The sequence below is a fragment of the Thermobia domestica genome, chromosome 11 (assembly GCF_964235325.1).
Source record: "Thermobia domestica chromosome 11, izTheDome1.hap1.1, whole genome shotgun sequence".
Classification (NCBI taxonomy): domain Eukaryota; kingdom Metazoa; phylum Arthropoda; class Insecta; order Zygentoma; family Lepismatidae; genus Thermobia; species Thermobia domestica.
Window position 1 is genome coordinate 11394141 of NC_137464.1, and position 21910 is coordinate 11416050.

The 21910-nt window shown below is 36.4% G+C and overlaps 1 protein-coding gene across 3 annotated transcripts in view; it reads left to right on the plus strand.

Annotated features, from left to right (window-relative positions):
• The window catches only part of LOC145663889 (uncharacterized), a 57430-nt gene extending 35722 nt beyond the window's left edge, over positions 1 to 21708 (plus strand). For 2 of the 3 annotated variants that reach the window (XM_081730044.1, XM_081730045.1), the window contains 2 exons: positions 10969 to 11103; positions 16634 to 21708. In XM_081730044.1, coding sequence (XP_081586170.1) covers positions 10969 to 11103; positions 16634 to 16783 — 285 coding nt within the window. In that variant the 3' untranslated portion in view covers positions 16784 to 21708. Of the gene's footprint in view, positions 1 to 6920; positions 7053 to 10968; positions 11104 to 16633 lie in introns of all 3 variants that reach the window. The other variant, XM_081730043.1, reaches the window with a different exon arrangement.
• The last annotated feature ends 202 nt before the right edge of the window (positions 21709 to 21910 follow it).

The following is a 21910-nucleotide window of genomic DNA, read 5'->3' on the forward strand; positions in this document are numbered from 1 at the left end:
TAACAACAAACACACGCGAACAAGCTGCTTCGATACCTCCTTTCTCTTCAACACTGGACGAGCTTTGACTGCTGTATCAGGGTGTCTATCGGTCACGAATATCACGAAATCAGAAAACGGTCATGAAAAAGTCACGAAATTTAGCTTTTGGGTCACGATTTTTTTTAACTGTACAAATGAAGTACAGATTGGAAAATTTCGTTCTATAAAACGTCAAAATTCACCACCAAAAATGTCTATGGTCGGCTTCAGACGCCACCAAATCGCAAGCAAAGTACGTTTCTATCGCATGGATGAAAATTCGGCCTAATTCGCACCCAAATTTGCTCTTGAAAATGTTAGGAAATTTTATGATTTGGTGAAGAATAGGTCACGAAATTCCATTTTGGAATTTTAGTAGACACCCTGTGTATGTGCGCACCGTGCTTGTATTACTGAAGGTCGATGATCACACTAACTTCCGATCGCTTGGCACGCACATGCGTCATTTCGTTTACTCTCTGTAAGCGCATGATTAATGAGACGTCAATAACGGCAAGAACTTTTTTTGGTTATCTTGTATCATAAGTTACGCGTAACATTGCCTTCTACAGCCATTACTTCACTGAGAGAAATGTGAAAACATGGATTGAAAGATTTGGTTTTGAAGCTTAGAAGGAAACTTACAAAATTTGGACTTAAACAGTAATTGGTGTAATATCAAATAGATGTAGGAATTAGTGGAAAAAGTATTGAACGAAGATTTTACAAGCAATAATACTTACTTCAGGCAGAAAAACTGATAGCTAATTGAAAACAAAAATTGATCAAAGGAACAAAAAGATACACTGGGCTAACTTTGCGGGAAAACAGGAATAAGGAGATACAAGAGGACGAGCTTCTTCCTCGAAAATGTTCTGTTCCAAGGTGTATTATGTGTATTCAGTTACCTATCCTAAATGTCTTGTCAATAAAGAATCCATTCTCCCTCGCAAACAGTTGTAACTGTTGAAAGTTTTTGACGAAATGAAACAAAAGCAGAGAGGTACGCTAAAAACTTTTAGAAATAAGTATTTATTGATAATGATCGTACCACTTAATCCAAATTATCCTTCCCCGCTGCTCTAGTTGCTACCGCAAGCGCCTTTGGTACACGACATCCTAGGTCCTGTTTCCGGTGCAAGAGTTGAAATTTGAATGCGTTGCGATGGTTCGGATTTCACCTTAAACTGCAGGTCTGTGTGTCTCAAATGGCCTCGATGCTGAAAGGAACGTTCAATTCCAGTCCAACCAATTAATCCAAGATTTTCTACATTGGTTCGCTTAAAAATTCGTGTTGTTTGCCATCTCTAGTTTCGTACTCACCTTTTCCTTATATTGTGAAACTTGTAAGACAAAATGAAGTCGATTATATAAACTTTGTGGCTTATTTTCTTGAATAGGATTCCCACTTAATTCTTGTAATTGAATTCTGAAACACAATGTATAATAGTTTTGTTCCGAATAGTTAAATCCTGCTAAAAACCCTCGAATAGAAGCGGGGAAAAATCGAGTAAACTGGCTCAAAAGAGTTTGAATTACCCTTTTATGTGTACCTCTAACCTTGAATGAGTTGTGTGCTTTTCACAGAGAATATGAAATGACGTACCGCACCAGTTACCCGCTTTGAATAATATGTGAGCTTTTCCCCGAAGAATTAATGAATATAGTAAGGACGTACCATACAAATTAACCATGTATCTCCACCCTTGAATAGCATGTACGCTTTCGACCGAAGAGCTGTACAATAGAGGAAGAACATGCTACGCTATTTCTAACGTGTATGATGTGTAGACTTCCTTCGTAAGTAATCTAAGATAAGAGTAGGGACATGTCATGCTGTCTCTATCCTGGAATGATGTACAGACTTTTCTACAAAGAATACACATGCTAGTTATCCATTTAAGTGTGTTTCCATCATTGATTAAACTATTTACCCATGTAATCGTATGTCAAACCTTGAATGATTGGTAAGATTTCCACCAAAGATCTACCACTCAAATTACCAATGTGTATACAGACGAGGGTTATCCCAAAAGTAAGATCTCTAAAGAGCAAGGAAATTGCTCGTGTGGCTGTTGACAACACTGTTGTGTTTTTTGTTTCCCTCATTCAGACAAGCCTGCACGCATGTCGCTGGGATGCACAGTCTTTATTTGCCAGCCGTTTGTAATGGAGCTTCCGCTTGGGCGCTAACGTCAAGTGCGAAGTCTGCGCAGTTATTCGATTTTTGAACGCAAAAGGCGTGAAATCGATTGAAATTAATCGCCAGTGGACGCAAGTGTCGTGCATGAATGTCAAAAACTTCTACAAGTAATGTAGGGAATTTGCAGCTGGTCGTACTGAAATTCACGAAAAAGCAAGTAACGGGAGACCGTAAATTTCTGATGAGACAGTCGCAAAGGTTGATCAAACTAGTGACTGGTATCTGTTTCGCAAATTGAAAGGACATTCGGCCGAAGCGCGCTTCAGTAACAACAACAAGGTGAAAGATTATGTTCAGTGCTTCCTGAAACACAAGGCAGCGGGTTGGCATGACGTGAACGTACAAAAACTGTCACGGTGCCTACAAAACTGCATCGACTGAAATGGCAATTATGTAGAAAAATAGGTAAATGTACAAGCTTTCAAGTGATGTAAACATTATTGAAAATTAAAACATTTTTTGTATTCCTTAGAAAAGAAAGAAAAAAAAACTTGCTTTTGAGATTACCCTCGTACATCCTTGAATAAAGCATGAAATGAAGTTTTTCCACCAAAGGAATATAAAATAAAAATTTAAAGACGTGATGCTTTATCATATTTTACAAGGGGTCATTGTGAGTGAATTTTTCTAAACCGAACTAAAAGCAAGTATCCAGTGTACTTTTTTTTTTTTTTTTTTTTTTTTTTTAACTTCTGGGGCTGCGGTGGCTTAGTGCTATAGCGTTCACCTGTGGTGCATAAGGTTCTTGGTTTGATCCCAGCTTGTGCCAAGTGAACTTTGTGGTGGACAAACACCGCGTGAGTGGGTTTTCTCTGGGCTCTCCTGTTTCCTCCCACTTTCTTCATTCCACCATTTCCTTCATTTCTTATCACCGTCTCTTTCATTTCTTATCACCGTCTCCTTTAGCCTAGCCGGCATAATCGTGGGACGTAAAACTGAAAGATTCTTTTTAACTTTTGAATATTGAATCTCCGTAGTAAAAGTTTATAATTGTTTTATGTTGCACGTTCGATAGCTATATCAGTTTTTGTTTATGTTCTTTATATGGTAAACATAGCTGTAATTTTTAGCCTTACCTTAAGTTCGTGATTGGATTACCTTGAAATTAAAACATAATAGCATGATATGTATGTAATGTTAGGCCTGCTTATTGTATAAGATTATTTAAAGTTTAAATTGTGAGCTTACATGTTCCTGCATTATGAAACGAAGTGGTAATGTAAAGCTTGAATTTGGATTCGATTTTATTAAAAGCTAAAACTGCTTTTTACTTTCTTTCTTTCTTGTATTTGTCATTAGTTTTGTGTAAACCATGGCTGGCTGTAATATCTCCGCTTTCCATAATAATAATTAAATTGTCTTTAATTTGAAACTTTTTCTGGATTAAGTGGGAAAAGCTGTTCAAAAATGGAAATTGGTTTACATTTTAACTACACAAATATCCTGTGTAGAATATTACGTGTTATACTAGCTGTTAAGTAATATTTGTTAGTATAAAAGTATAAACCAGAATGTGGGTTTAGTATGCCATCCTAGCAATGAATTGTCAATTGATTGTGTACTTCTTGTGGTTTATACATACAGTATATATAAACAAGAAGTATATACATACATCTCAGTTCTTTTCAGATAGATAATCCAAAATCGTAAAGTAGTACGTAGGGAGTGAGACCTATTTAAGATTAGATATGTTTTTCTATTCAACTTTGTGAATATTCGAATTACCATTTGCAAAGTTTTTAAGGATACAATTCCGTGTTCTACATTTTAATTTGTTATAAATACAGTAATCTTCATGTACTTAAATCTTCTAAAAGATAATCGTACTTTATGTACGCGATTCTAAGACACCCTTTTTTGTCGAATTTTTTCCCCTCCAAAATCAAGGTGCATATTAGATTTGAGTTATGCAAATTTAGGCCAGATTAGATGGAGTTTTGCCAAAAATTGCTAATTCCGTTAGTCACGATTCTGTAAAGACTGCATTTTGTGTGTATTTGGCCATCAAAAGTGGAAAAATTAGGAAAGATAGTAATGCCGATGAGGAAACAAATGATGAGCAGTAACGTATCAGTGTTGCTTTTGCGACAGAGAGTTCAAAACAGAAGAAAAGAAACAGGTTTAAATAATTGCTGAATAATTGTTTGTGTGTGTGTACATACCAGTATAATATACATACTGGTATATGATAATGTGATACCAATATAAAACTGACGAAAGTGTTGCACCGTAATTAATTAGGGAAAAAAACAGCAGATGCACATCAATATACCGTAAATTCCAGCAGTAAGTTCAATGTTTCTTTATTTTCTCATAACATTATTTGTTTTCTCATGTTTATTATTATTTTTTTTTTTTCATTCTTTAAAATCAGTGCAGTAAGTTTTCTTCATTTTCGCCAAGGGCGTGTCTTACGTTCGAGGATTTTTTTTTTTTTTTAATTTTTGTTCAAAAATTAAAGATGCGTCTTCCATTTGAGGGTGTCTTAGATTCGCTTATTTTTCATGTTCTTCGACTGTAAAAACAAGAGAAAATCTAATTTTTCGTAGAGCGCATTTTCCTTTCACTGACATACTTGAATAAAACGAATTAAAACTGAAAAGTAGAGAAGAGGAGAGAGACTGAAGATTGCCATAGAGAAGGAAATGGGTTTCTTGAATTTACTTAAATCAACTGGTAGGTTGCGTATTGAATATCAATCAGATTGAACTTAGCTAAGCACTTAGTTTTTTAAACTAGTCCATATACGTCTAACAACTGTTTGTCATTATCGTTAGTACGAATCCTTGCGATAGGGAATTATTTGCGTTATTTTGTTGGCTCACACTACCGGCAACGCTTCCTGTACTGTAAAATACTTGAAAAATGAAATAAAATTTTTGAATTTTACGTCCCACGGTTATGCCAGCTAGGCTAAAGGAGACGGTGATGATGAGAGATGAATGAAATGGTGGAATGAAGAAAGTGAGAGGAAACGAGAGAACCCCGAGGAAACCCACGCACACGGTGTTTGTCCACCACAAAATTCACTTGGCGGGAGCAGGGTTTGAACCCGAGACTCCATGCACCAGAGGTGAACGCTCTACCACTGAGCCACCGCGGCTCCTGTAGGATACTTGATACTTCACGATATCCACATTGTGTTTCGTACTTCTTTATCTTTGGGGAACCTGCGCCCATAAATCTGAAAACTAACTCTAGCTTGATTTCGGAAAGTTATATAAGAACCGCAATCTCTGTCGTATTTCTTGAGTTCGCATACAGATGATGTAACATAAATGCAACAAACTTGTACTCATAACACTTTCATAAATAATTCCTTAAAGGATTCGTACTGAAGATGATGACAAGCAGCCCAGGAAATGTATACGGACAAGTTTAAAAACGGGTGCGTACGGAAGTTCAGTCTTATAAATACTCATTGGTTTCTGTCTACACGTAATGGATTCCAAACTTGTTGTTCTCCTGCTTATTTCTCGATCAAGTGCTGTTTTTCGTACATTTTACCTTTGGTTTATATTGTACCCTAGTATTTCAGTTGATAATCCGTTATCAAGTATTGAAAGGTTTACTTAATTTACAGGGTGCGTCTGAAAAGTTTGGTGAATGGTCTTAGAAAATGAACGAAACAAGTTAGAAACAGAATACCTTTAATGGCCTTCAAAGTAATCATCATTAGCTACAACACACTTCTGACATCCGTTGTAAAGCTGTTGGATATCCGCAGCGTCTGCGAAGCGTAAGCTTTTCAGGGCTCATTTAAGGCATGAAAACAAAAACAAGTCGGCCGGCGCCAAACGTGGAGCATGCGGATCTCAGTGTGTGGACGGGCGCTGTCGTGAAGGAAATTCCATGTTAACTTCCAAAACTTCATCTTAACGCGTTGCTCCATTTTGCAACGACACGAGTTTTCACACTGACTCCGTTAGCTTTGTTACAGGTGCACCATTGCTTTACTTCAGTGATTTGAACGATAGGAGGCACTTGTTGACATGTCTCTCAATGCGTATGCGCGGGCGGTTTTTAACAGATGGGACCATTCACCAAATTTTTCAGACGGAGAACGGAAAATGGTAAAGTTTATATGTTTTTGTTCCATGTCCATATGCGATATATACAGTGAAGCGTCCTTAAAAAGAAAAGAATCACGTAGAAGGATAACGTGTCTGATGAAGACAACGTTACAGTGCCGAAATTGTTACACAGGTGTTTATATTTAGTGCTTTGGTCATCAATATACGTAGAATGATTCCGAAGCTATAATGAACAATATACAAAAAGAAAAATCGCATCCAGTTTCGATGGTCGGCTGCCAACATTGTCGGTGCGGTATGAAAATACTTAACACTGTTTATGGCATCCAACCATCGAAATTGTATGAGAGGTTTTTTTAATGTGAGACTTTTTAATGTGTATGAGAAAATAAGGTAGAGAAAATTCATTTAATCAATTAGTTATAAATTTACCTGAATCTTTTTTTTTCTGATCAACTCGGTTCGAGAAGTCCACCAGGGGAAGGAGGGGAATAATGCCATAAAAAATAGGCTCAGGACACTGGTAAACAAGATTAAATTTTTAAAATAAAAGTCCTATGCTTAGCATTCCCAGATAACGAAAAGAATGTTCTTTTGTACGAGGATATGTTGCTTTACTTATTAAACATTTGAAAGTTGACGTCTTTTGTATGATTTTTCAGAAACAGCATCACCCTCAGCCATATTATCCATATGGTGAACCCCAAAAGCCTCAGCAGCAGGGTTTGGGGGGTGTTCTAGATAAAGCAGTTGGTGTTTTGGGCACTGCGGGTGTTCTAGGTGCCCTGGGCGCTGTGAGTATAGGTTTTCCGTGTATGTGTTAACTTACGGAATGGCTCTAACAACATGGAGTTTAAACAATTCTTAATTCAATTAAACTAGGAGTTGAGTCCTTGTTATTCATGGAACTAACTTCAGTGCTTATTGGATGTTAATATTGAAATTGGTTTCAAAAATGAGTGGATCACTAATCACTAAACATAAGTTATTGTTTTTTCCGGTGTTCGACATAAGCATGGATGCATATATATATTTGCATACCAGAAGAAATCGATCCCTATTAAAATAGATTTTCCTGATTGAAACAAAAGCATTAATAACTGTGACAATTGTACTAATAACCACAAAATAATTATTAATAAATTTTGTAGCATTGTTTTTAATATCTAATACTAAATACTAATAAACAAAAATAATTCACATTAAATTTATTTGACAAACGATTAAGTGTGTGGCTAAACTAATAATTTTTTGTCATCCCTAAGGTTAAAGGAATACAAGATAGCTTCAAAAACTTACTGTACTCAGCATCTTTTAAAATCTGGTGTTGAAAGAAATAATTTGATACGCATATCTGATATGAAACAAATGCACTTAAAGGAAATCTTAAATGTGGCAAATTAATGACTTCAAAATAGGGTGGGTCAGTGGTAGAGCGTTCACCTCTGGTTCATGGGGTCCTTGGTTTGATCCCAGCTCGCGCCCAATGAGGTTTGTGGTAGACAAACACCGTATGCGTGGGTTTTCTCGGGGTTCTCCCGTTTTCTCTACTTTCTTCATTTCACTCTTTCATTCATTTCTCATCATCATCGTATCCTTTAGGCTAGCCGGCATAACCGTGGGACGTAAAACTGAAAGATTTCATTTCATTTTTCAAAACAGGATATCTTGCGTTACATGACAACGTGTCTTTGCATCACTTTCTTGTTACCTTTCCAATTGTAAGCAGCAGCATTCTGTGAGAGATGGGAGCAACAACAACTAACAGCAAAAATTACATCAATGTACAAGTATGATCTTTTCTGTTTTTCTTTAGAAATCATATACTGTAACGTTGTTTCTTAGCTTACGACATTGTAATTAATTTGAGACTTAATTTCGAACAATGAGAAACGTTTGGATAGCGGTGGCTAAATAAAGGCCGTGGAACCAATGGGCTAATATTTTCTGATTGAATGACCTGTTTCCCAGAAGGTAGCATGGGGAAAACGGGGAATAGTCACCACAGGCTCCTGGTTTCAACCTTATGGATTTCATCGTACTTTGAAATTTTTGATTCACATGTTTTGATAATCCGGAATCTGAATCATCATGACAGAGGTTAACCACTGCCATGTTTGCTCTAGACCCTCACATGTTGCAAGATATTTCGTGCAACATTTGAGAATTGAGGTTGAGCACTATAATGGACATTAGTTCATTATGTACAGCTAAACTTGCTGACTTTGCCATCTGCGTAGCCAGGTCCCATTCTTATCGAAGAGATACATTACTTAAACGTTTGAGAATGGAGGTTGAGTACCATAGTAGACATGGATTCGTTATGTACAGTTAAAGCTGATGACTTGACCATCTGCGTAGCTTCGTCCCATTCTTATTGGAAGAGATACAGTACTTTACTTTGTAAGATGGTATCTATCTATCTATGTTGGAACTTGATCGCATGGAATCCGGACACTAGTAAATGACATTGAATCTTTTAAGAATAATAATGTGTCCTATGCTTAGTATTTCGAAATAATAATAATAATAATAATAATGCGTCGGGACCGTAATACAGCAAATTATAGATGCGTTAAAATATTAAATAATACTTTTGATAAAGTGGATAGTTTCAAATATCTAGGATCAATATTAACAGAGGAAAATCATATCCACGAAGAAATTAAATGTCGACTAAAAGCAGGGAATTCGTGTTAATATTCGGTTCAAAATCTCTTGTTGTCGCGAATTCTGTCGAGGAATTTGAAGCCTAAAATATACAAAACGATAATCATGCCTGTTGTTCTGTATGGGTGCGAAACTTGGTCACTTACTCTGAGGGAAGAACATAGACTGAAAGTATTTGAGAACAAGATCCTGAGACGAATATTCGGACCCAAGAGGAACGGGAATGGGGAATGGCGGAAACTTCATAACGAGGAACTACATACTTTATACGATCTACCCAACATTGTTAGGGTCATCAAGTCTAGGAGGCTTAGATGGGCAGGTCATGTAGCTAGAATGGAAGAAAGTAGAAACGCTTTCAAAGCCTTGACTGGAAAACCAATCGGAAAACGACCATTAGGAAGACCTAGGCGCAGATGGGAGGACAATAAGATGGATCTCGCAGAGATAGGAATACAAAGTAGAAACTGGATGCAGTTAGCTAAGGATAGAAGTCAGTGGAGAGCTTTTGTGAACGCGGCATTGAACCTCCGGGTTCCATAGGCCATAGAGTTAGTTAATAATAATAATAATAATAATAATATATTATGAGTGAACTGTTGTTTTACTTGTTGGGGACACAAAGTTTACATTCATTGCATGACTTTTTTGCACCAGCATTATCATCAGCTGCGTTATACATATGGTGGACCGAAAAAGTATGAGCAGCAGGTTTTGGGGAGAGTTTTAGATAGAATAGAGATTTCGTGAAATGCTTGAGGAAGTATGTTGAGAACTGTAGTATGTGAAGTTCATTAAGTATAAAGGTAATGTTGATAAGTTTTCTATTGTGTCCAAAATTTATAGACAACCACCTTATTTCAGCAAATAGTATTTTTCAATTACTAGAAATTTATATAGACAATAGTAGTATTAGTCTTTGATTGGCAAAAATATGGGTAGGTGGGAAATGATTTTCGAGTAGTCATTTATACGCCATAGATTTCTCTTCCCATTTTCAGTAAACGAGCCGAAAATAGAAATAAGAAACTGATTTGTGACAATTCTTACACTGCCAACACTTCTCTAACTCATTCTACCACATCTCCATTCCCCAGTGGCGTACGCAGAAGTTCATCAAGGGGGTCTCAAGCTCCCAAGTTCATATCATTTTAGGTGTTTCTGTACGTATTTTAATATGGTAAACGCTTCTTTTTGCGTAATATCTTACTCAAGGGGGAGGGGGGATTAAAACCTCGAACCCTCTTGCGTACACCAATACTCCTTCCCTTTCTTGCCGCTTGTTTCTCTGTGTTACTACTTCGAACACATGTGCATTCCTTGACTCATACGTTGAAGTGATTGCTTTTAATGGGACAACAAAATCACAATCGCTACTCCGACTGTATAAACTCATACTGCTGTCACGGATTACATCTTTAGAATGGTTGATCATCTGATATCTGTTGTTAGAAATAACAAAATAGTGTTTACAAAAGTAGACTCATGTCCAAAATTATCGTCGCATATCTATAACTGTCTTCTTGTAAGAATATAATTTGATGATTTTGCAGGGTACTTTTAATACTGATACTATGTGTACAATAGGGAAATGTATATTTGTGGTAAATTTCATAGGAAAAGAATTATAGATACGAAAATTAGAATGAGTAAAATAAAATGGTGCTAAATAGACAAGAAAATTTTATTTTCGTTTTATTGTTCTTATTTACTGCTCTTTTGAGATGAAATTTTCCACATACATGTCTTTGCCGATTATACACATACTAACATTATAAGAATTACCGGGCGAATTCGTTATCAAATTATATTCCTAGAACAACATATTTATAGACATGCGACAATAATTTTGGACATGAGTGTACCATCTAAATACGTTTGTGCAATTTTCAATCAAAATTTTATTTTCGACTCTAAAATCGGGTGTTAGAACTAATTGTTTAATGTGAATATTATTCCTGATTAAACCTCCCGTTTGGGCTAAGTATGTGTGGTGTGAATAAATTTTAAATTTGTTCTTTTTCTTAATGTTTGTTGTAGAAATCGCATAGCGGTTACCCGGGTTATCCAGGTGGTTATCATGGGTCTAGTGGACACAGCAGTGGCGGTCTAGGAGGATTAGGAACAGCACTAGGCGCTGGACTTGCTGGAGCAGCTCTCACTGGAATGAGTCCTGTAAGTATCTAAAGGATTATCGCTTTAACAAAGCAGGTCATACATTATGATACACTAAAACAGAGATATACAGATATGATAAACAGTCGTTGGAACTTATGCGAAAAAGTTTATTATACGAGTGGTTGAATATGTTCCAGATTAATACCCTATATATATATTTCTGAATCCAAGACGAGGTGTCCTGCCGCAATTTCGTGCTCAAAAACATGAAGTTGTCTTGCTTTCGAGACATATGATGTGAAGTTTTCCTTTACTGAACTGAGTCACTAGCTTCCATTAAGCTCCAGCTGTACTTTTTCCTTTACTTACCACTTTATTCTTGAACATTTACAGAGTCAGTGGATCCTTCCAGTTAGGAAGACTATGGGAGGTCTGTATCTGATTTGATTTTTAGTGTCGTTTTGTAGTAAATTAGCTGAAATGCCTGGTGTTCGCACGGGGAGTGTAGGTTAGTGGAAAATATTTGAAGTCCCTTTCTCCGTAGGATGTCCATTTCAATGAAAGTGCACTTCACAAAAAAGGCTCTATTCTGGTATACATTATGAACTGCCCTACCCCTTAGGACATGCTCGTTAATCAGTATGATATGTGAGCTCCTCCATGGCTAAACGGTTAGCGTACGCGCCTTTGGCGTGGGAGACCCGGGTTCTATTCCTGGCGGGAGCTCATGTGGTTCGAATTCCACGTTAATCAGTAGGTCCACGTCTCATATAGCCTCGCTGCTGAATGGGATGTTAAACCCAAAATCAACTCAACTCAATATGACATGACAATAGTAATAACAGTAATTACAATAAAACAACTTGAGGTAGGTACTTTGTTCCAAAATTCATTTCAAATGAGTAAAGTAGGTTTCCATGATGCGATCGCAAATAAAGAACATCAATTCCAGTTCGCGAAAAACTGTAATAACTGCTTCTCCTTCAAACCATACTTTCGGAAAATGCTGGGTCATATATCCGTTTATTTGTAATGAGGGGTTTCTATGCAGAATTTTATCTTCCTAACGTGAGGGGCTCGTGAGGTACTGTATTTTTCGCAATAGTTCTTAACACCCTTCCTTTACAATACAAAGTATGCAACAAGTAGGTTCCAGAAGTAATTTTAAAATTTTCAGCCGTCTTCCTGTGATTCGATCACAAACAGACAACGTCACTTTCAATGCGGAGGGGGGAAAAGGGGAGGTAAAATTTAAAATTACCCTTTCCCTTAAAACGAGACTTTAAAAAACTCTGGGACACAAATCCGCTTATTTTTAACTAGGAAATACCCAATCTTCATACAGGGGGCGGGGTGGCTCAGTGGTAGAGCGTTCATCTCCGGTGCTTGGGGTTCCTGGTTCGATCCCAGCTCGCGCCGTGTGGACTTTGTGGTGGACAAACACCGTGTGCGTGGGTTTCCTTGGGGTTATCCCGTTTCCTCACATTTTCTTCATTTCATTCATTTCTCATCATCACCGTCTCCTTTAACCTAGCCGGCCGGCATAACCGTGGGACGTAAAACTGAAGTATTTCATTTTATTTCCATTCTTCATACAGGGAGAATGCGTTTCATTTTGGGCGTAAAGAACTGAATTTGGATGTAAACGGCATCGGAAGTGTCACTATTCGTCTGAGTGACCCCAAAAACTATGGATTCTACCCTTTATATCGGTCATTTTCGATCATTTTTATCTTTCTCCCAAGTTGCGGGGCTGATTTGGATTTAAACGGCATCGGAAGTGTCATGTTCATCTCAACGACCCCGAAAACTATGGATTCGACACCAGTATCGGTCATTTTCGATCATGTTTATATACAGTATATCTCCTCCTCCCCCTCCCGTAAGTTGCACCGTCAAAGTGAAATGATAAAAACTATCCCTACCTCATCTATATTGAAAATTTGATCGAGACCGGTCAGGTGGTTCGAGAGGTATATATATATATAGATGCCGAGTTTCATTTCCCTAACTTCATGGGATAATTTCGTGTGATACTCTTATTCTGGGCGAAACATTTGAATCTTCTTGTAGTTCGCTTAGCAAATCTATTTTTGAAAAATTATCTCTTATACTGTACATTGAAACAAAAAGAAATTTCGGTCGAAACGTCACGTTTCTAGATATATTAGTATGACCTGAGTGTCTACGAGTGAGCCACTTTTACTCTTTCATATAGTAATAAGATTACTCCCTTTACCCCTTTCAGGAGCGGAATTCTCGAATATGCTTAGGTATGTTTCCTTACTTTTAATTAAGAGTTTATATAGTGAATTTCACATCTCAAACTTAAGCGAGCCCTTACAGTACGCATTTTCTAAATAAACAGTGAAGATCTTAATATTATAGAAATTGTCCCTCTTTCTTCCTTTAGAGGCCGCGGTGACTCAGCGATAGAGCATTCACCTCTGGTGCATAGGGTCTCTGGTTCGATCCCCGCTCAATCCAAGTAAACTTTGTGGTAGATAAACACCGTGTGCGTGGGTTTCCTCGGGGTTCTCCCGTTTCCTCCCACTTTCTTCATTCCACCATTTCAGTGATCTCTCATCATAAACTCCTTTAGTCTAGCCGGCATACCTGTGGGACGTAAAACTCAGATTTCATTTCTTTCTTCCTTTAGAAGCGGAATTTTCGCAAACCCTGAAATACATATTCTCTTATTACTATTTAAAGAGTTTAAATCACCTACATAAATAAATGCTTACATTGGGCACTTTCGATGTCATTGTATGCACTCGCGGATCGTCCCTAATCATCTGCTCCATGACTTCAATATTTTCCTCTGTCACTGCTGTTGATGGCCTTCCATGCGCCTCGCGTCTTCTAATGAACTCCAGCCTCGTTTAAATTGAGAAAACCAACGAACCACCGTTGTATTTGTTAGTGCACTCTTCCAAAGGCTCATGTCAATCTTTCCAGTGACTCCGATTCATTTAAACTTTATTTAAAGTCGTACAGAATCATAGCTGCGGTGCAACTCCGGCCACTTGGTGACACTGCTTATCATGTCGTATGGCATCGTCGCAAAATTGGGCGAGTTCACTTACAAAGGAGGGGTGCCTCTCATGCAAGCAAAATTTTATTTTTGCAGTGCCTTGTTTGGCTGTATCTCAAAACTTCCTTAGTCACCCTCGTATTCTTAATTGTAGTTGTTCAAGAATGTCCCCTTTCCCCCAATGTGGACTAACAACCAAGCAGAAGAAGAGTTACTAATGAAACCTCCAGAAAAAGTTTTATTTTTTTTTAATACAATGTTAGTACTTAAAAACGTCCTGATTATGTTAATTTCACAACGTAACGATTTATTTTTCAGTTGTAAATATGTCAAATCTTATGAAATCCATTTCATACTATGATATGAGCTTGTTTTGTTGTGTTTTGTAGCAATATTTTGTTATAATTTCCGTGACTATATAGTGCATCATTTTCATCAAAGCACTTAGAAAAAATAGATTTAGGATACTTTGGGTGTTACAGAAAATAAATTTATATGAAAGGAGAAGTATTCCTATGTGGCAACCCGAAAATCTTATCTCATTAAAAAGTAAGTTTAGGTTCAAAGTGTAGGAGTTTTAAACTGTAAACGTGGTTCTTTCTGTACTGTCATATTTTTCGCTTTTCTTTTTTAAGTTTTTTAGGGTTGTCATCTCATGAACTGCGTGAGTTACCAATTTGGGAAAATAAGTGACCATCTTTTGCAGTAAAATAAGCATTACGTAATATTATTGTTCGTTAATAAAATCTTTTAAAATTATATAGTATTCTTTATATTTTGTTTGTCTGCATTATGATATTAATTTCTGATTCGAACATGTATTCCTTTCAATATACGAAAATTATTTATTAACATGTGTATGTTATGTGTGCTTAGGTAAGCCGGAAATTGTGAAATCATCCTCTTGTGAATCTCGGTGTTGTCTAATTCTTTTGTTTCTGCGTCTTCATTCTAATATAAGGGAGATTAGATAAGTTTCTGGCCTCGGAGTGAAAATATGACGCCAGGTACACAGTGATAGCATTTTATTCAACGTAGTTGCCTTGTAGATTGATACACTTAATATAATAATCCTGCAGCAATTCTATCCCATGATAATAAAACATTTTGTCTTATGCTGCAAACCATGTCTCTGCAGCTGCTATGACGTCATTAGTCTCTAAATTCAGTTCCAGTTCCTTTCATGTGCATCGTAAGTGTTGAGAAAAGGTAATAGTCTGAGGGGGCCAGATTTGGAGAATAGGAGGATGGTCAATGATATCAAACTTCAGTTCAGTTTGTGCATTGCGATGACTGTTTTGTGACGAGGAGCATTGTCTTGTCAGAAGGTGATGCGTTTGGACAGTTTTACTCGCCTCTTTTCTTTCAATGCGGTATGAATTTTTTCCAGCAGGTTCACGTATCTTTCAGCATTCAATGTAGTGGCTTTTTCCAGATATTCGCTCAGTACTACCCCTCACAATCCCCCTCAAAAAAAAAAAAAAAAAAAAAATGCAAAAGAGAAGTATTTGATGTACGTTTATGATTTTTTTTCAAAATCCTCTAAATATAGTTACATAACATACTATAAGTATTTTGAAATATGAATTCATTTACTGTACTAGGCCAGAAACTTATCTAACCTCCCTCGTGTATGTCCTATCATATATATATATATGCGACTTTGTAAGTCTGCAGTTCAATGTTTTGATTTATAAAAGTGTTAGGAGTGACTTTTCCAGTGTTAATCATAGACTGAAAATTAGATTTGAGGTAGCTTAAAACTAAAGTATACTTTTGAAAATGCTTCCTTAATCTCCAGCGTGGTCACAATGTCCTGTTACCCCTGAAAATAAGTAACATAAACCACTAAACGTAAGTAAATAACTACACAGAAAGAACTGAATGACACGAACAACAATGCTTTCGAGAAGTTTTATTGAGATAGGAACATTAAGTGTCCAAACGATCAGTTTGTCGACCGTCATTCTCATCACAAATGATAATATGTCGCCAGGTTCTGTGCGACATTTTGCGGAGCATTACAGGTGTAACTTGAGTGAAAGCTTGTTTCACAACTTCTGTCAGTTCGACAGTGGTAACGTGACGGTTTTGTACAGCGACGTCCTTTATGAACCCCCATAGTGCATTATCACAGGTGGTGAGGTCTGGGTTTCGTGGTGGCCAGGCAAGTAGTGTGGGCAGATCCAGACTACCACGACCAATCCAACGTCCAGGAAAGATTTCCGTAAGATATTCGCGTACGGCGAGGGCATAATGGGCAGGTGCTCCATCATGCTGAAACGAAAAGCATCCATCTTAACATTATCATTTATCAAGGGGTGACGGGACTTCGTGGCCACCCTGTATCTGTATATAGTAACTTTGGGATCTATGTGATCACATCCATTATTGTCTAATTGAAGTTTTCATACTTTAACTTTTTAAGACCCATCACATCCAAATTTTAATTTTACAGTTATTTTAAATGGTTTCTCTTCAAATATAACCAACTATATTATTATTATTATTATTATTATTATTATTATTATTATTATTTCTTTTTTCCTACAGAAAAAAGCTCTGAAAGCTCATAAGAAATCCCACAAAAAGGCCTTAAAATATGGAATTCCTGCGGCAGGGCTTGGTCTCGGAGCCTACGCTCTCTCAAAAGGCTTCCACCACGGAAGTTCCAGCAGTTCGAGTAGCAGCGAAGAAGAGTAAATACTTAACCGTCGGTGGAAGATTGATTTCGTAATAGAATTTCAACCAATGAATTCGAGTATTACGACTGACTGACATATGTAAATTATGTAATTACTTCTTGTTGATGTTTTGTTGTTAATCTATGAAGCTTCCATAAAATTACCCAAACAAAACTACACTAGCTGTAACTGTTGTAATAGTTTCCACAGACTAGAACATAGGTTTGTGCTTTTAAAGATACATATATACAGGATGTTCCACATCGTATTCAACAATTTGACACATCATTTTTTCCTGTTGTGAAACGAAATTAATATACAAAAGGTGGTTAATTGTTTTAAAGTTTTAGTTAGAAAAAATGTCAATTATAAAATCCATGCACGAAGTCTTCAAGTAATAAATTATAGATTTAAACAGCGTTGTCCATTATACAGGTGAGGCAAAAAGATGTTAACATTAAATGGGGATTTACTCACGTGAAATTACAAGGATTTGGTTACAGGGTTTCAATTTGGCACCCATCCCGCTCAATGAATGTATGGAGTCGAGTCTGTCCATTGTTGATTGCATGGCTCTCTGGGCCATTTGGGCACGTTTAGCAGCGATGATCTGAGTGATGCGGTGCTTCAGGTCTTTCAAATTGCTAGGTTTGCTGACATAACACACGATCCTTGACCATGCCTCACAATCAAAAATCACATGGCGTTAGGTCGGGGGAACGTGCTGGTCATGGGAGAGGACCACCTCTATCAATCCAACGTTTACCAAACATGTCGTTCAGGTAATCCGAAACCACCTCGCTGGAGAATGGCAAATTGCGTGTTCCCCTCCATGAATGTGCCTGAGCATGGCAAGGTAGTTCTCTCCCCTGACGGTCTCTTCTTCAAGAGAGAAGGGTCCAATCACTCCACATTTGCTCACTGCACACCAAACGTTCACCTTGGGAGAATCCTGCATGTCCTCGCGAACTACCTGCGGGTGCGGAGGTGCTTGGTCCGGTCCGGTCAAGACCGTGAATGTTTATTGTAAGATGCTTGGTAACTGAAAAACCTCCATCCAAGCAGCTATTTTCTTTCGTCCCTCAATGGAATATCGCCACGCCATGGTTTAATCTGCAAAACAAAAACAAAAAGAACACCCATTTAACGGTAACTTCTTTTTCCCTCACCCAGTATTACATATTATAATAGTGGATGTTCGTGAATTTACTTAGATTGTTATTCATCTTTTCGTAAGATTATTTGTAATGGGGATAATAAACTGATATTTATACAGATTTGTGCAGTATTTAGACTGCAGGGGATTTCTTAACTTGAACCCTGTTGCTGTCGAACAAATTAAAATGACCACTTGTTTTAGAATTTAAATCACAGATTTTTGTTGGATCTTCGTACCATAGTTTGATTATATATCGTAGTTCGTTTATTTGTGATTTAAGATTTGTGTTCATTTTCAAAGATTCTCATGGTATTTGCTTTATACTTTTTCTAACCTAATATGATAAAAAGGCAATGAAATATGATTTGTTCATCTTTAACTAAAAATTCTACATGAATCGTATTTCGACATTTACCTTAGAGAACCAAATGTATATTTTTTTGTCTTTAGTTTCGATGTATTATTCGCGAGGAGGTTTTTTGAGTTATTTAAGTTTTTGTGTGTTACGATCAGAATATTTAAGTGAAGAATTGATATGAACAAAATTTGTTGAATACATCGTGGGACAGATTGTGTAATTGTACATATTTCAACGAGCACTGACTGTGATAATTAGACTGAAAAACTTTAGTTACTACTTAATAATTAAAAGAAATCAAAATCGAGAATCAGTCCTCTTTGTAATTGAAGTAGTTTTTCCCTTTCTTTTAGCACAGTGCATAATTTACCACAATATTTAGTAACTACAATGAAAGCGTTTATATTTTTATTGTTCTATTTCAAGGTAAACGCAAAGAAACCAATACGTAATTGCTATGTTCTGACTGTAGAATGTCTCAACAATCATCATTGCTATCGTTTTCTAAAGCTCTAGAAATTTCCCAGCAGATTGTAAGGAGCTCTAGAAATTTCCCAGCAGATTGTAAGGAGCTCTAGAAATTTCCCAGCAGATTGTAAGAAGCTCTAGAAATTTCCCAGCAGATTGTAAGGAGCTCTAGAAATTTCCTAGCATTTCAATTTAATCTTCAAATTTCTCAATTCTAAGATTTTTAACGACACTTATTGTCTTACATATCAAACTTTGAATGCCTTGAATTTTTCGAAGATTTGATCAACAGATTCTAATGGAAATTAATGTAATAATATTCGGTTATGTTCGTACGAAATCCCAGCACTACGAGGTTCTTTATTGTACTATTACGTTTTTTAGGGCTTCCTAGTAACAAGATAACACGTTCGACTTCCGTTCGTTTGGAACTGGTTGCGACTCTTAGTTGTGTTAGTTTCCAATATGCTAAAGACAGAAATATTATAAGAGGAAAGACATCATGCGTTGTTGAGATTAACCTACCCACTTTATAGTCTAAAACAATGGTTCTCAACCGATGTGTCACGACACACTGGTGTGTCACTCAATCCCTTAAGATGTGTAGCGAAATTTAAAAATCATGAAGAATTTAATAATAATTACTTAAAATCGAGACAGACTGTACCAGTCACCATCTCCAGCGTAGCAATAATGCTCAGTGCTATATAGAGTCATTATAAAAACATTGGTTTCACTATTATATTATTATTATTATTTATAATAAAAATTTCGAACGTCTCGCGATGTCCGACGTTCATTAAAATGTGTCGTCAGTCAGAAAAGGTTGAGAACCACTGGTTTAAAACACGTGGAACTTGTAGTAGTAAGTGCTATGAGCCGAACTGACTCCCAATTAATTTATGCGTGCAACAATGCAAATCTATTTATTTCCTGTTCATTCTTTAAGGTACGTTCTCATTTAGCATTGTTTGAATTAAATTAGCTATAATATTAAATTCAGTTTATCATTCAGTCAGTATTTAGATGGAATTATTTCGTTTTTCGTAATTAAAAGAAATTAATAATCGTAATCGTACCTGTAGATTTCCGTTCGATTAATGGGCCTTAATATCGTAATGTAGCTGATTTTTGTACATTTGAGTCGAAATACCAAACTTACAAGTGATGCAACGTCCTCTTTCTTACATAAAGGTTAGCACAGGGACTGTACTCTGGGACGCAGTTTTATTTTGTATTGTATAAAAGTAGTAGGATTTTTATTTTTATTTTTTAAAAGTAAATCCTGAGTACTGATCGACCATAAATACGAGATCCTCAATATTTCATATACCAGATGTAAGAGATTCCCTTTACAGAATAAGATAATGTATTCGTCTTATTCTGTATTCTGGCCGTCTGTTAGGTCACATAATGGATTTTTGGCAATATGTCGAGTGATAAACATTGTTGTTTCAACTAGAAGTCGTGAATCTCTGGTCGGTCGGAAATGTGTGCAGTAGCTGTGCACAAGTATATACAGGATGCGGGAAAAGTCCCGGAACGGTCAAATATCTCGCGAAATATACAGATCAACAAAACAAACAAAAATACATGATAATTAGTTTTAAAAAAGCTATCCAGTGATATGAAACCATGTCCCTATCCCCACCCCTTTCGGAGGTACGAGGGGTCTCTAAAATTTTAAATGGAAATCCCCATTTCTTGGTGCACATTTGGATTTTTCAGAAAAAGGAACAGTGATTTGACCCATAATTCAAAACAATGCCTTCACCGATGACGCTTGAATCGACACACACAAAAAGGGAGGAGGTATCAAAATATGATGAAAATGCAGATTGTCAGTCTCGTACCGTGTGGTCATATGGTTAGCGGATGGGACTGCGAAGTCAGAGGTCCTGAGTTCGATCCCTGCTCAATACTTTTTTTCTTTTGTTATTTCCCCAAATATTAAGTCCATACGTTTTAACTTGAATTAGTACTTTATTCAAGTTACATACAAAACAAACTTCGATAATTGTTTTGCAAAATAGCTTTATGAAATGGTCCTTAGTAATAGGGTTATTAGGGTTAGAATTCATAAGGTTATTTACAACAAAAACAAACTTTTTTTTTTTTTCGTAATTCGCATTTTCTTGCAAGTTAATAAATTATGGACAAACACATTACTTTTATAGAAGTTAAAGTGTATGAAGTCAATATTTAAGTACAAAAAATACACATAAAGAAAGCTACTGTGCACGGGAATCAAACTCAGGACCTCTGATTTCTCAGTCCAGTGCGCTAACCGTATGACAATTCACATTTTTATAACTTTTGCTACCCTCCTTTTTTTGTGTCTTCCGTGAAAGCACTGCACTGCTTTCAATTCTGGGTCAAATCATTGTCCCTTTTTCTGGGAGAATCGAAATGTGCAATAAGATGTGGAGTTCCCATTTAAAATTTTAAAGTTAGGCCCCATACCCCCGAAGGGGGTGGGGCTAGAGAGTTGCGTTTGGTATCATTGGATATATTTTTTTAAAATACTATTTAATATTTGTTTTTGTTTGTTCTGTTGATCTGTATATTTCGCGAGATATTGGACTGTTTCTGTACTTTTTCCGCAACTTGTATAATATCAGTTATGTTTTGCCTTCTATTTTCAAAAATACTCATCGTGGTAAACTATTACAGCATTATATTTAATGTTAATGTATAAAATGGTTGGCTGTAGTTGTAAGTAACATTTATAAATTATAATTAAAGCTGACGCTATGAAATTAAATAATATCACGGGTTGTTGTATAAAATATATTAGTATTTCTACTGTATTGTATGTACGTATATTTTTATTTGTTGTATGTTTGTGTACTTTCTTTAATTTGTGTATTCTCAATTACTGATCTTAACTTGAAGTTCTTAAGTGAGAGATTTATTTTTTAGAACTGTAAATGGATTCCGTGGTTTTCTTAAACTTTTTTTTTTTAAAATAATTTATTGCAATAGTAAAAAATATTATTTCTAGTTCCATTTTACGTGTAAATATTCTTAAACATACTGCCATTTTTGTTGCTCTTATGACAATTTTAAAATATGTCTTCAATATATTATTTCTGAATGTTTTTCTGCATTTTCATTTAAAAGGCCATGGATGCATTTCTTACAGAAGAATCGCGAAGTTT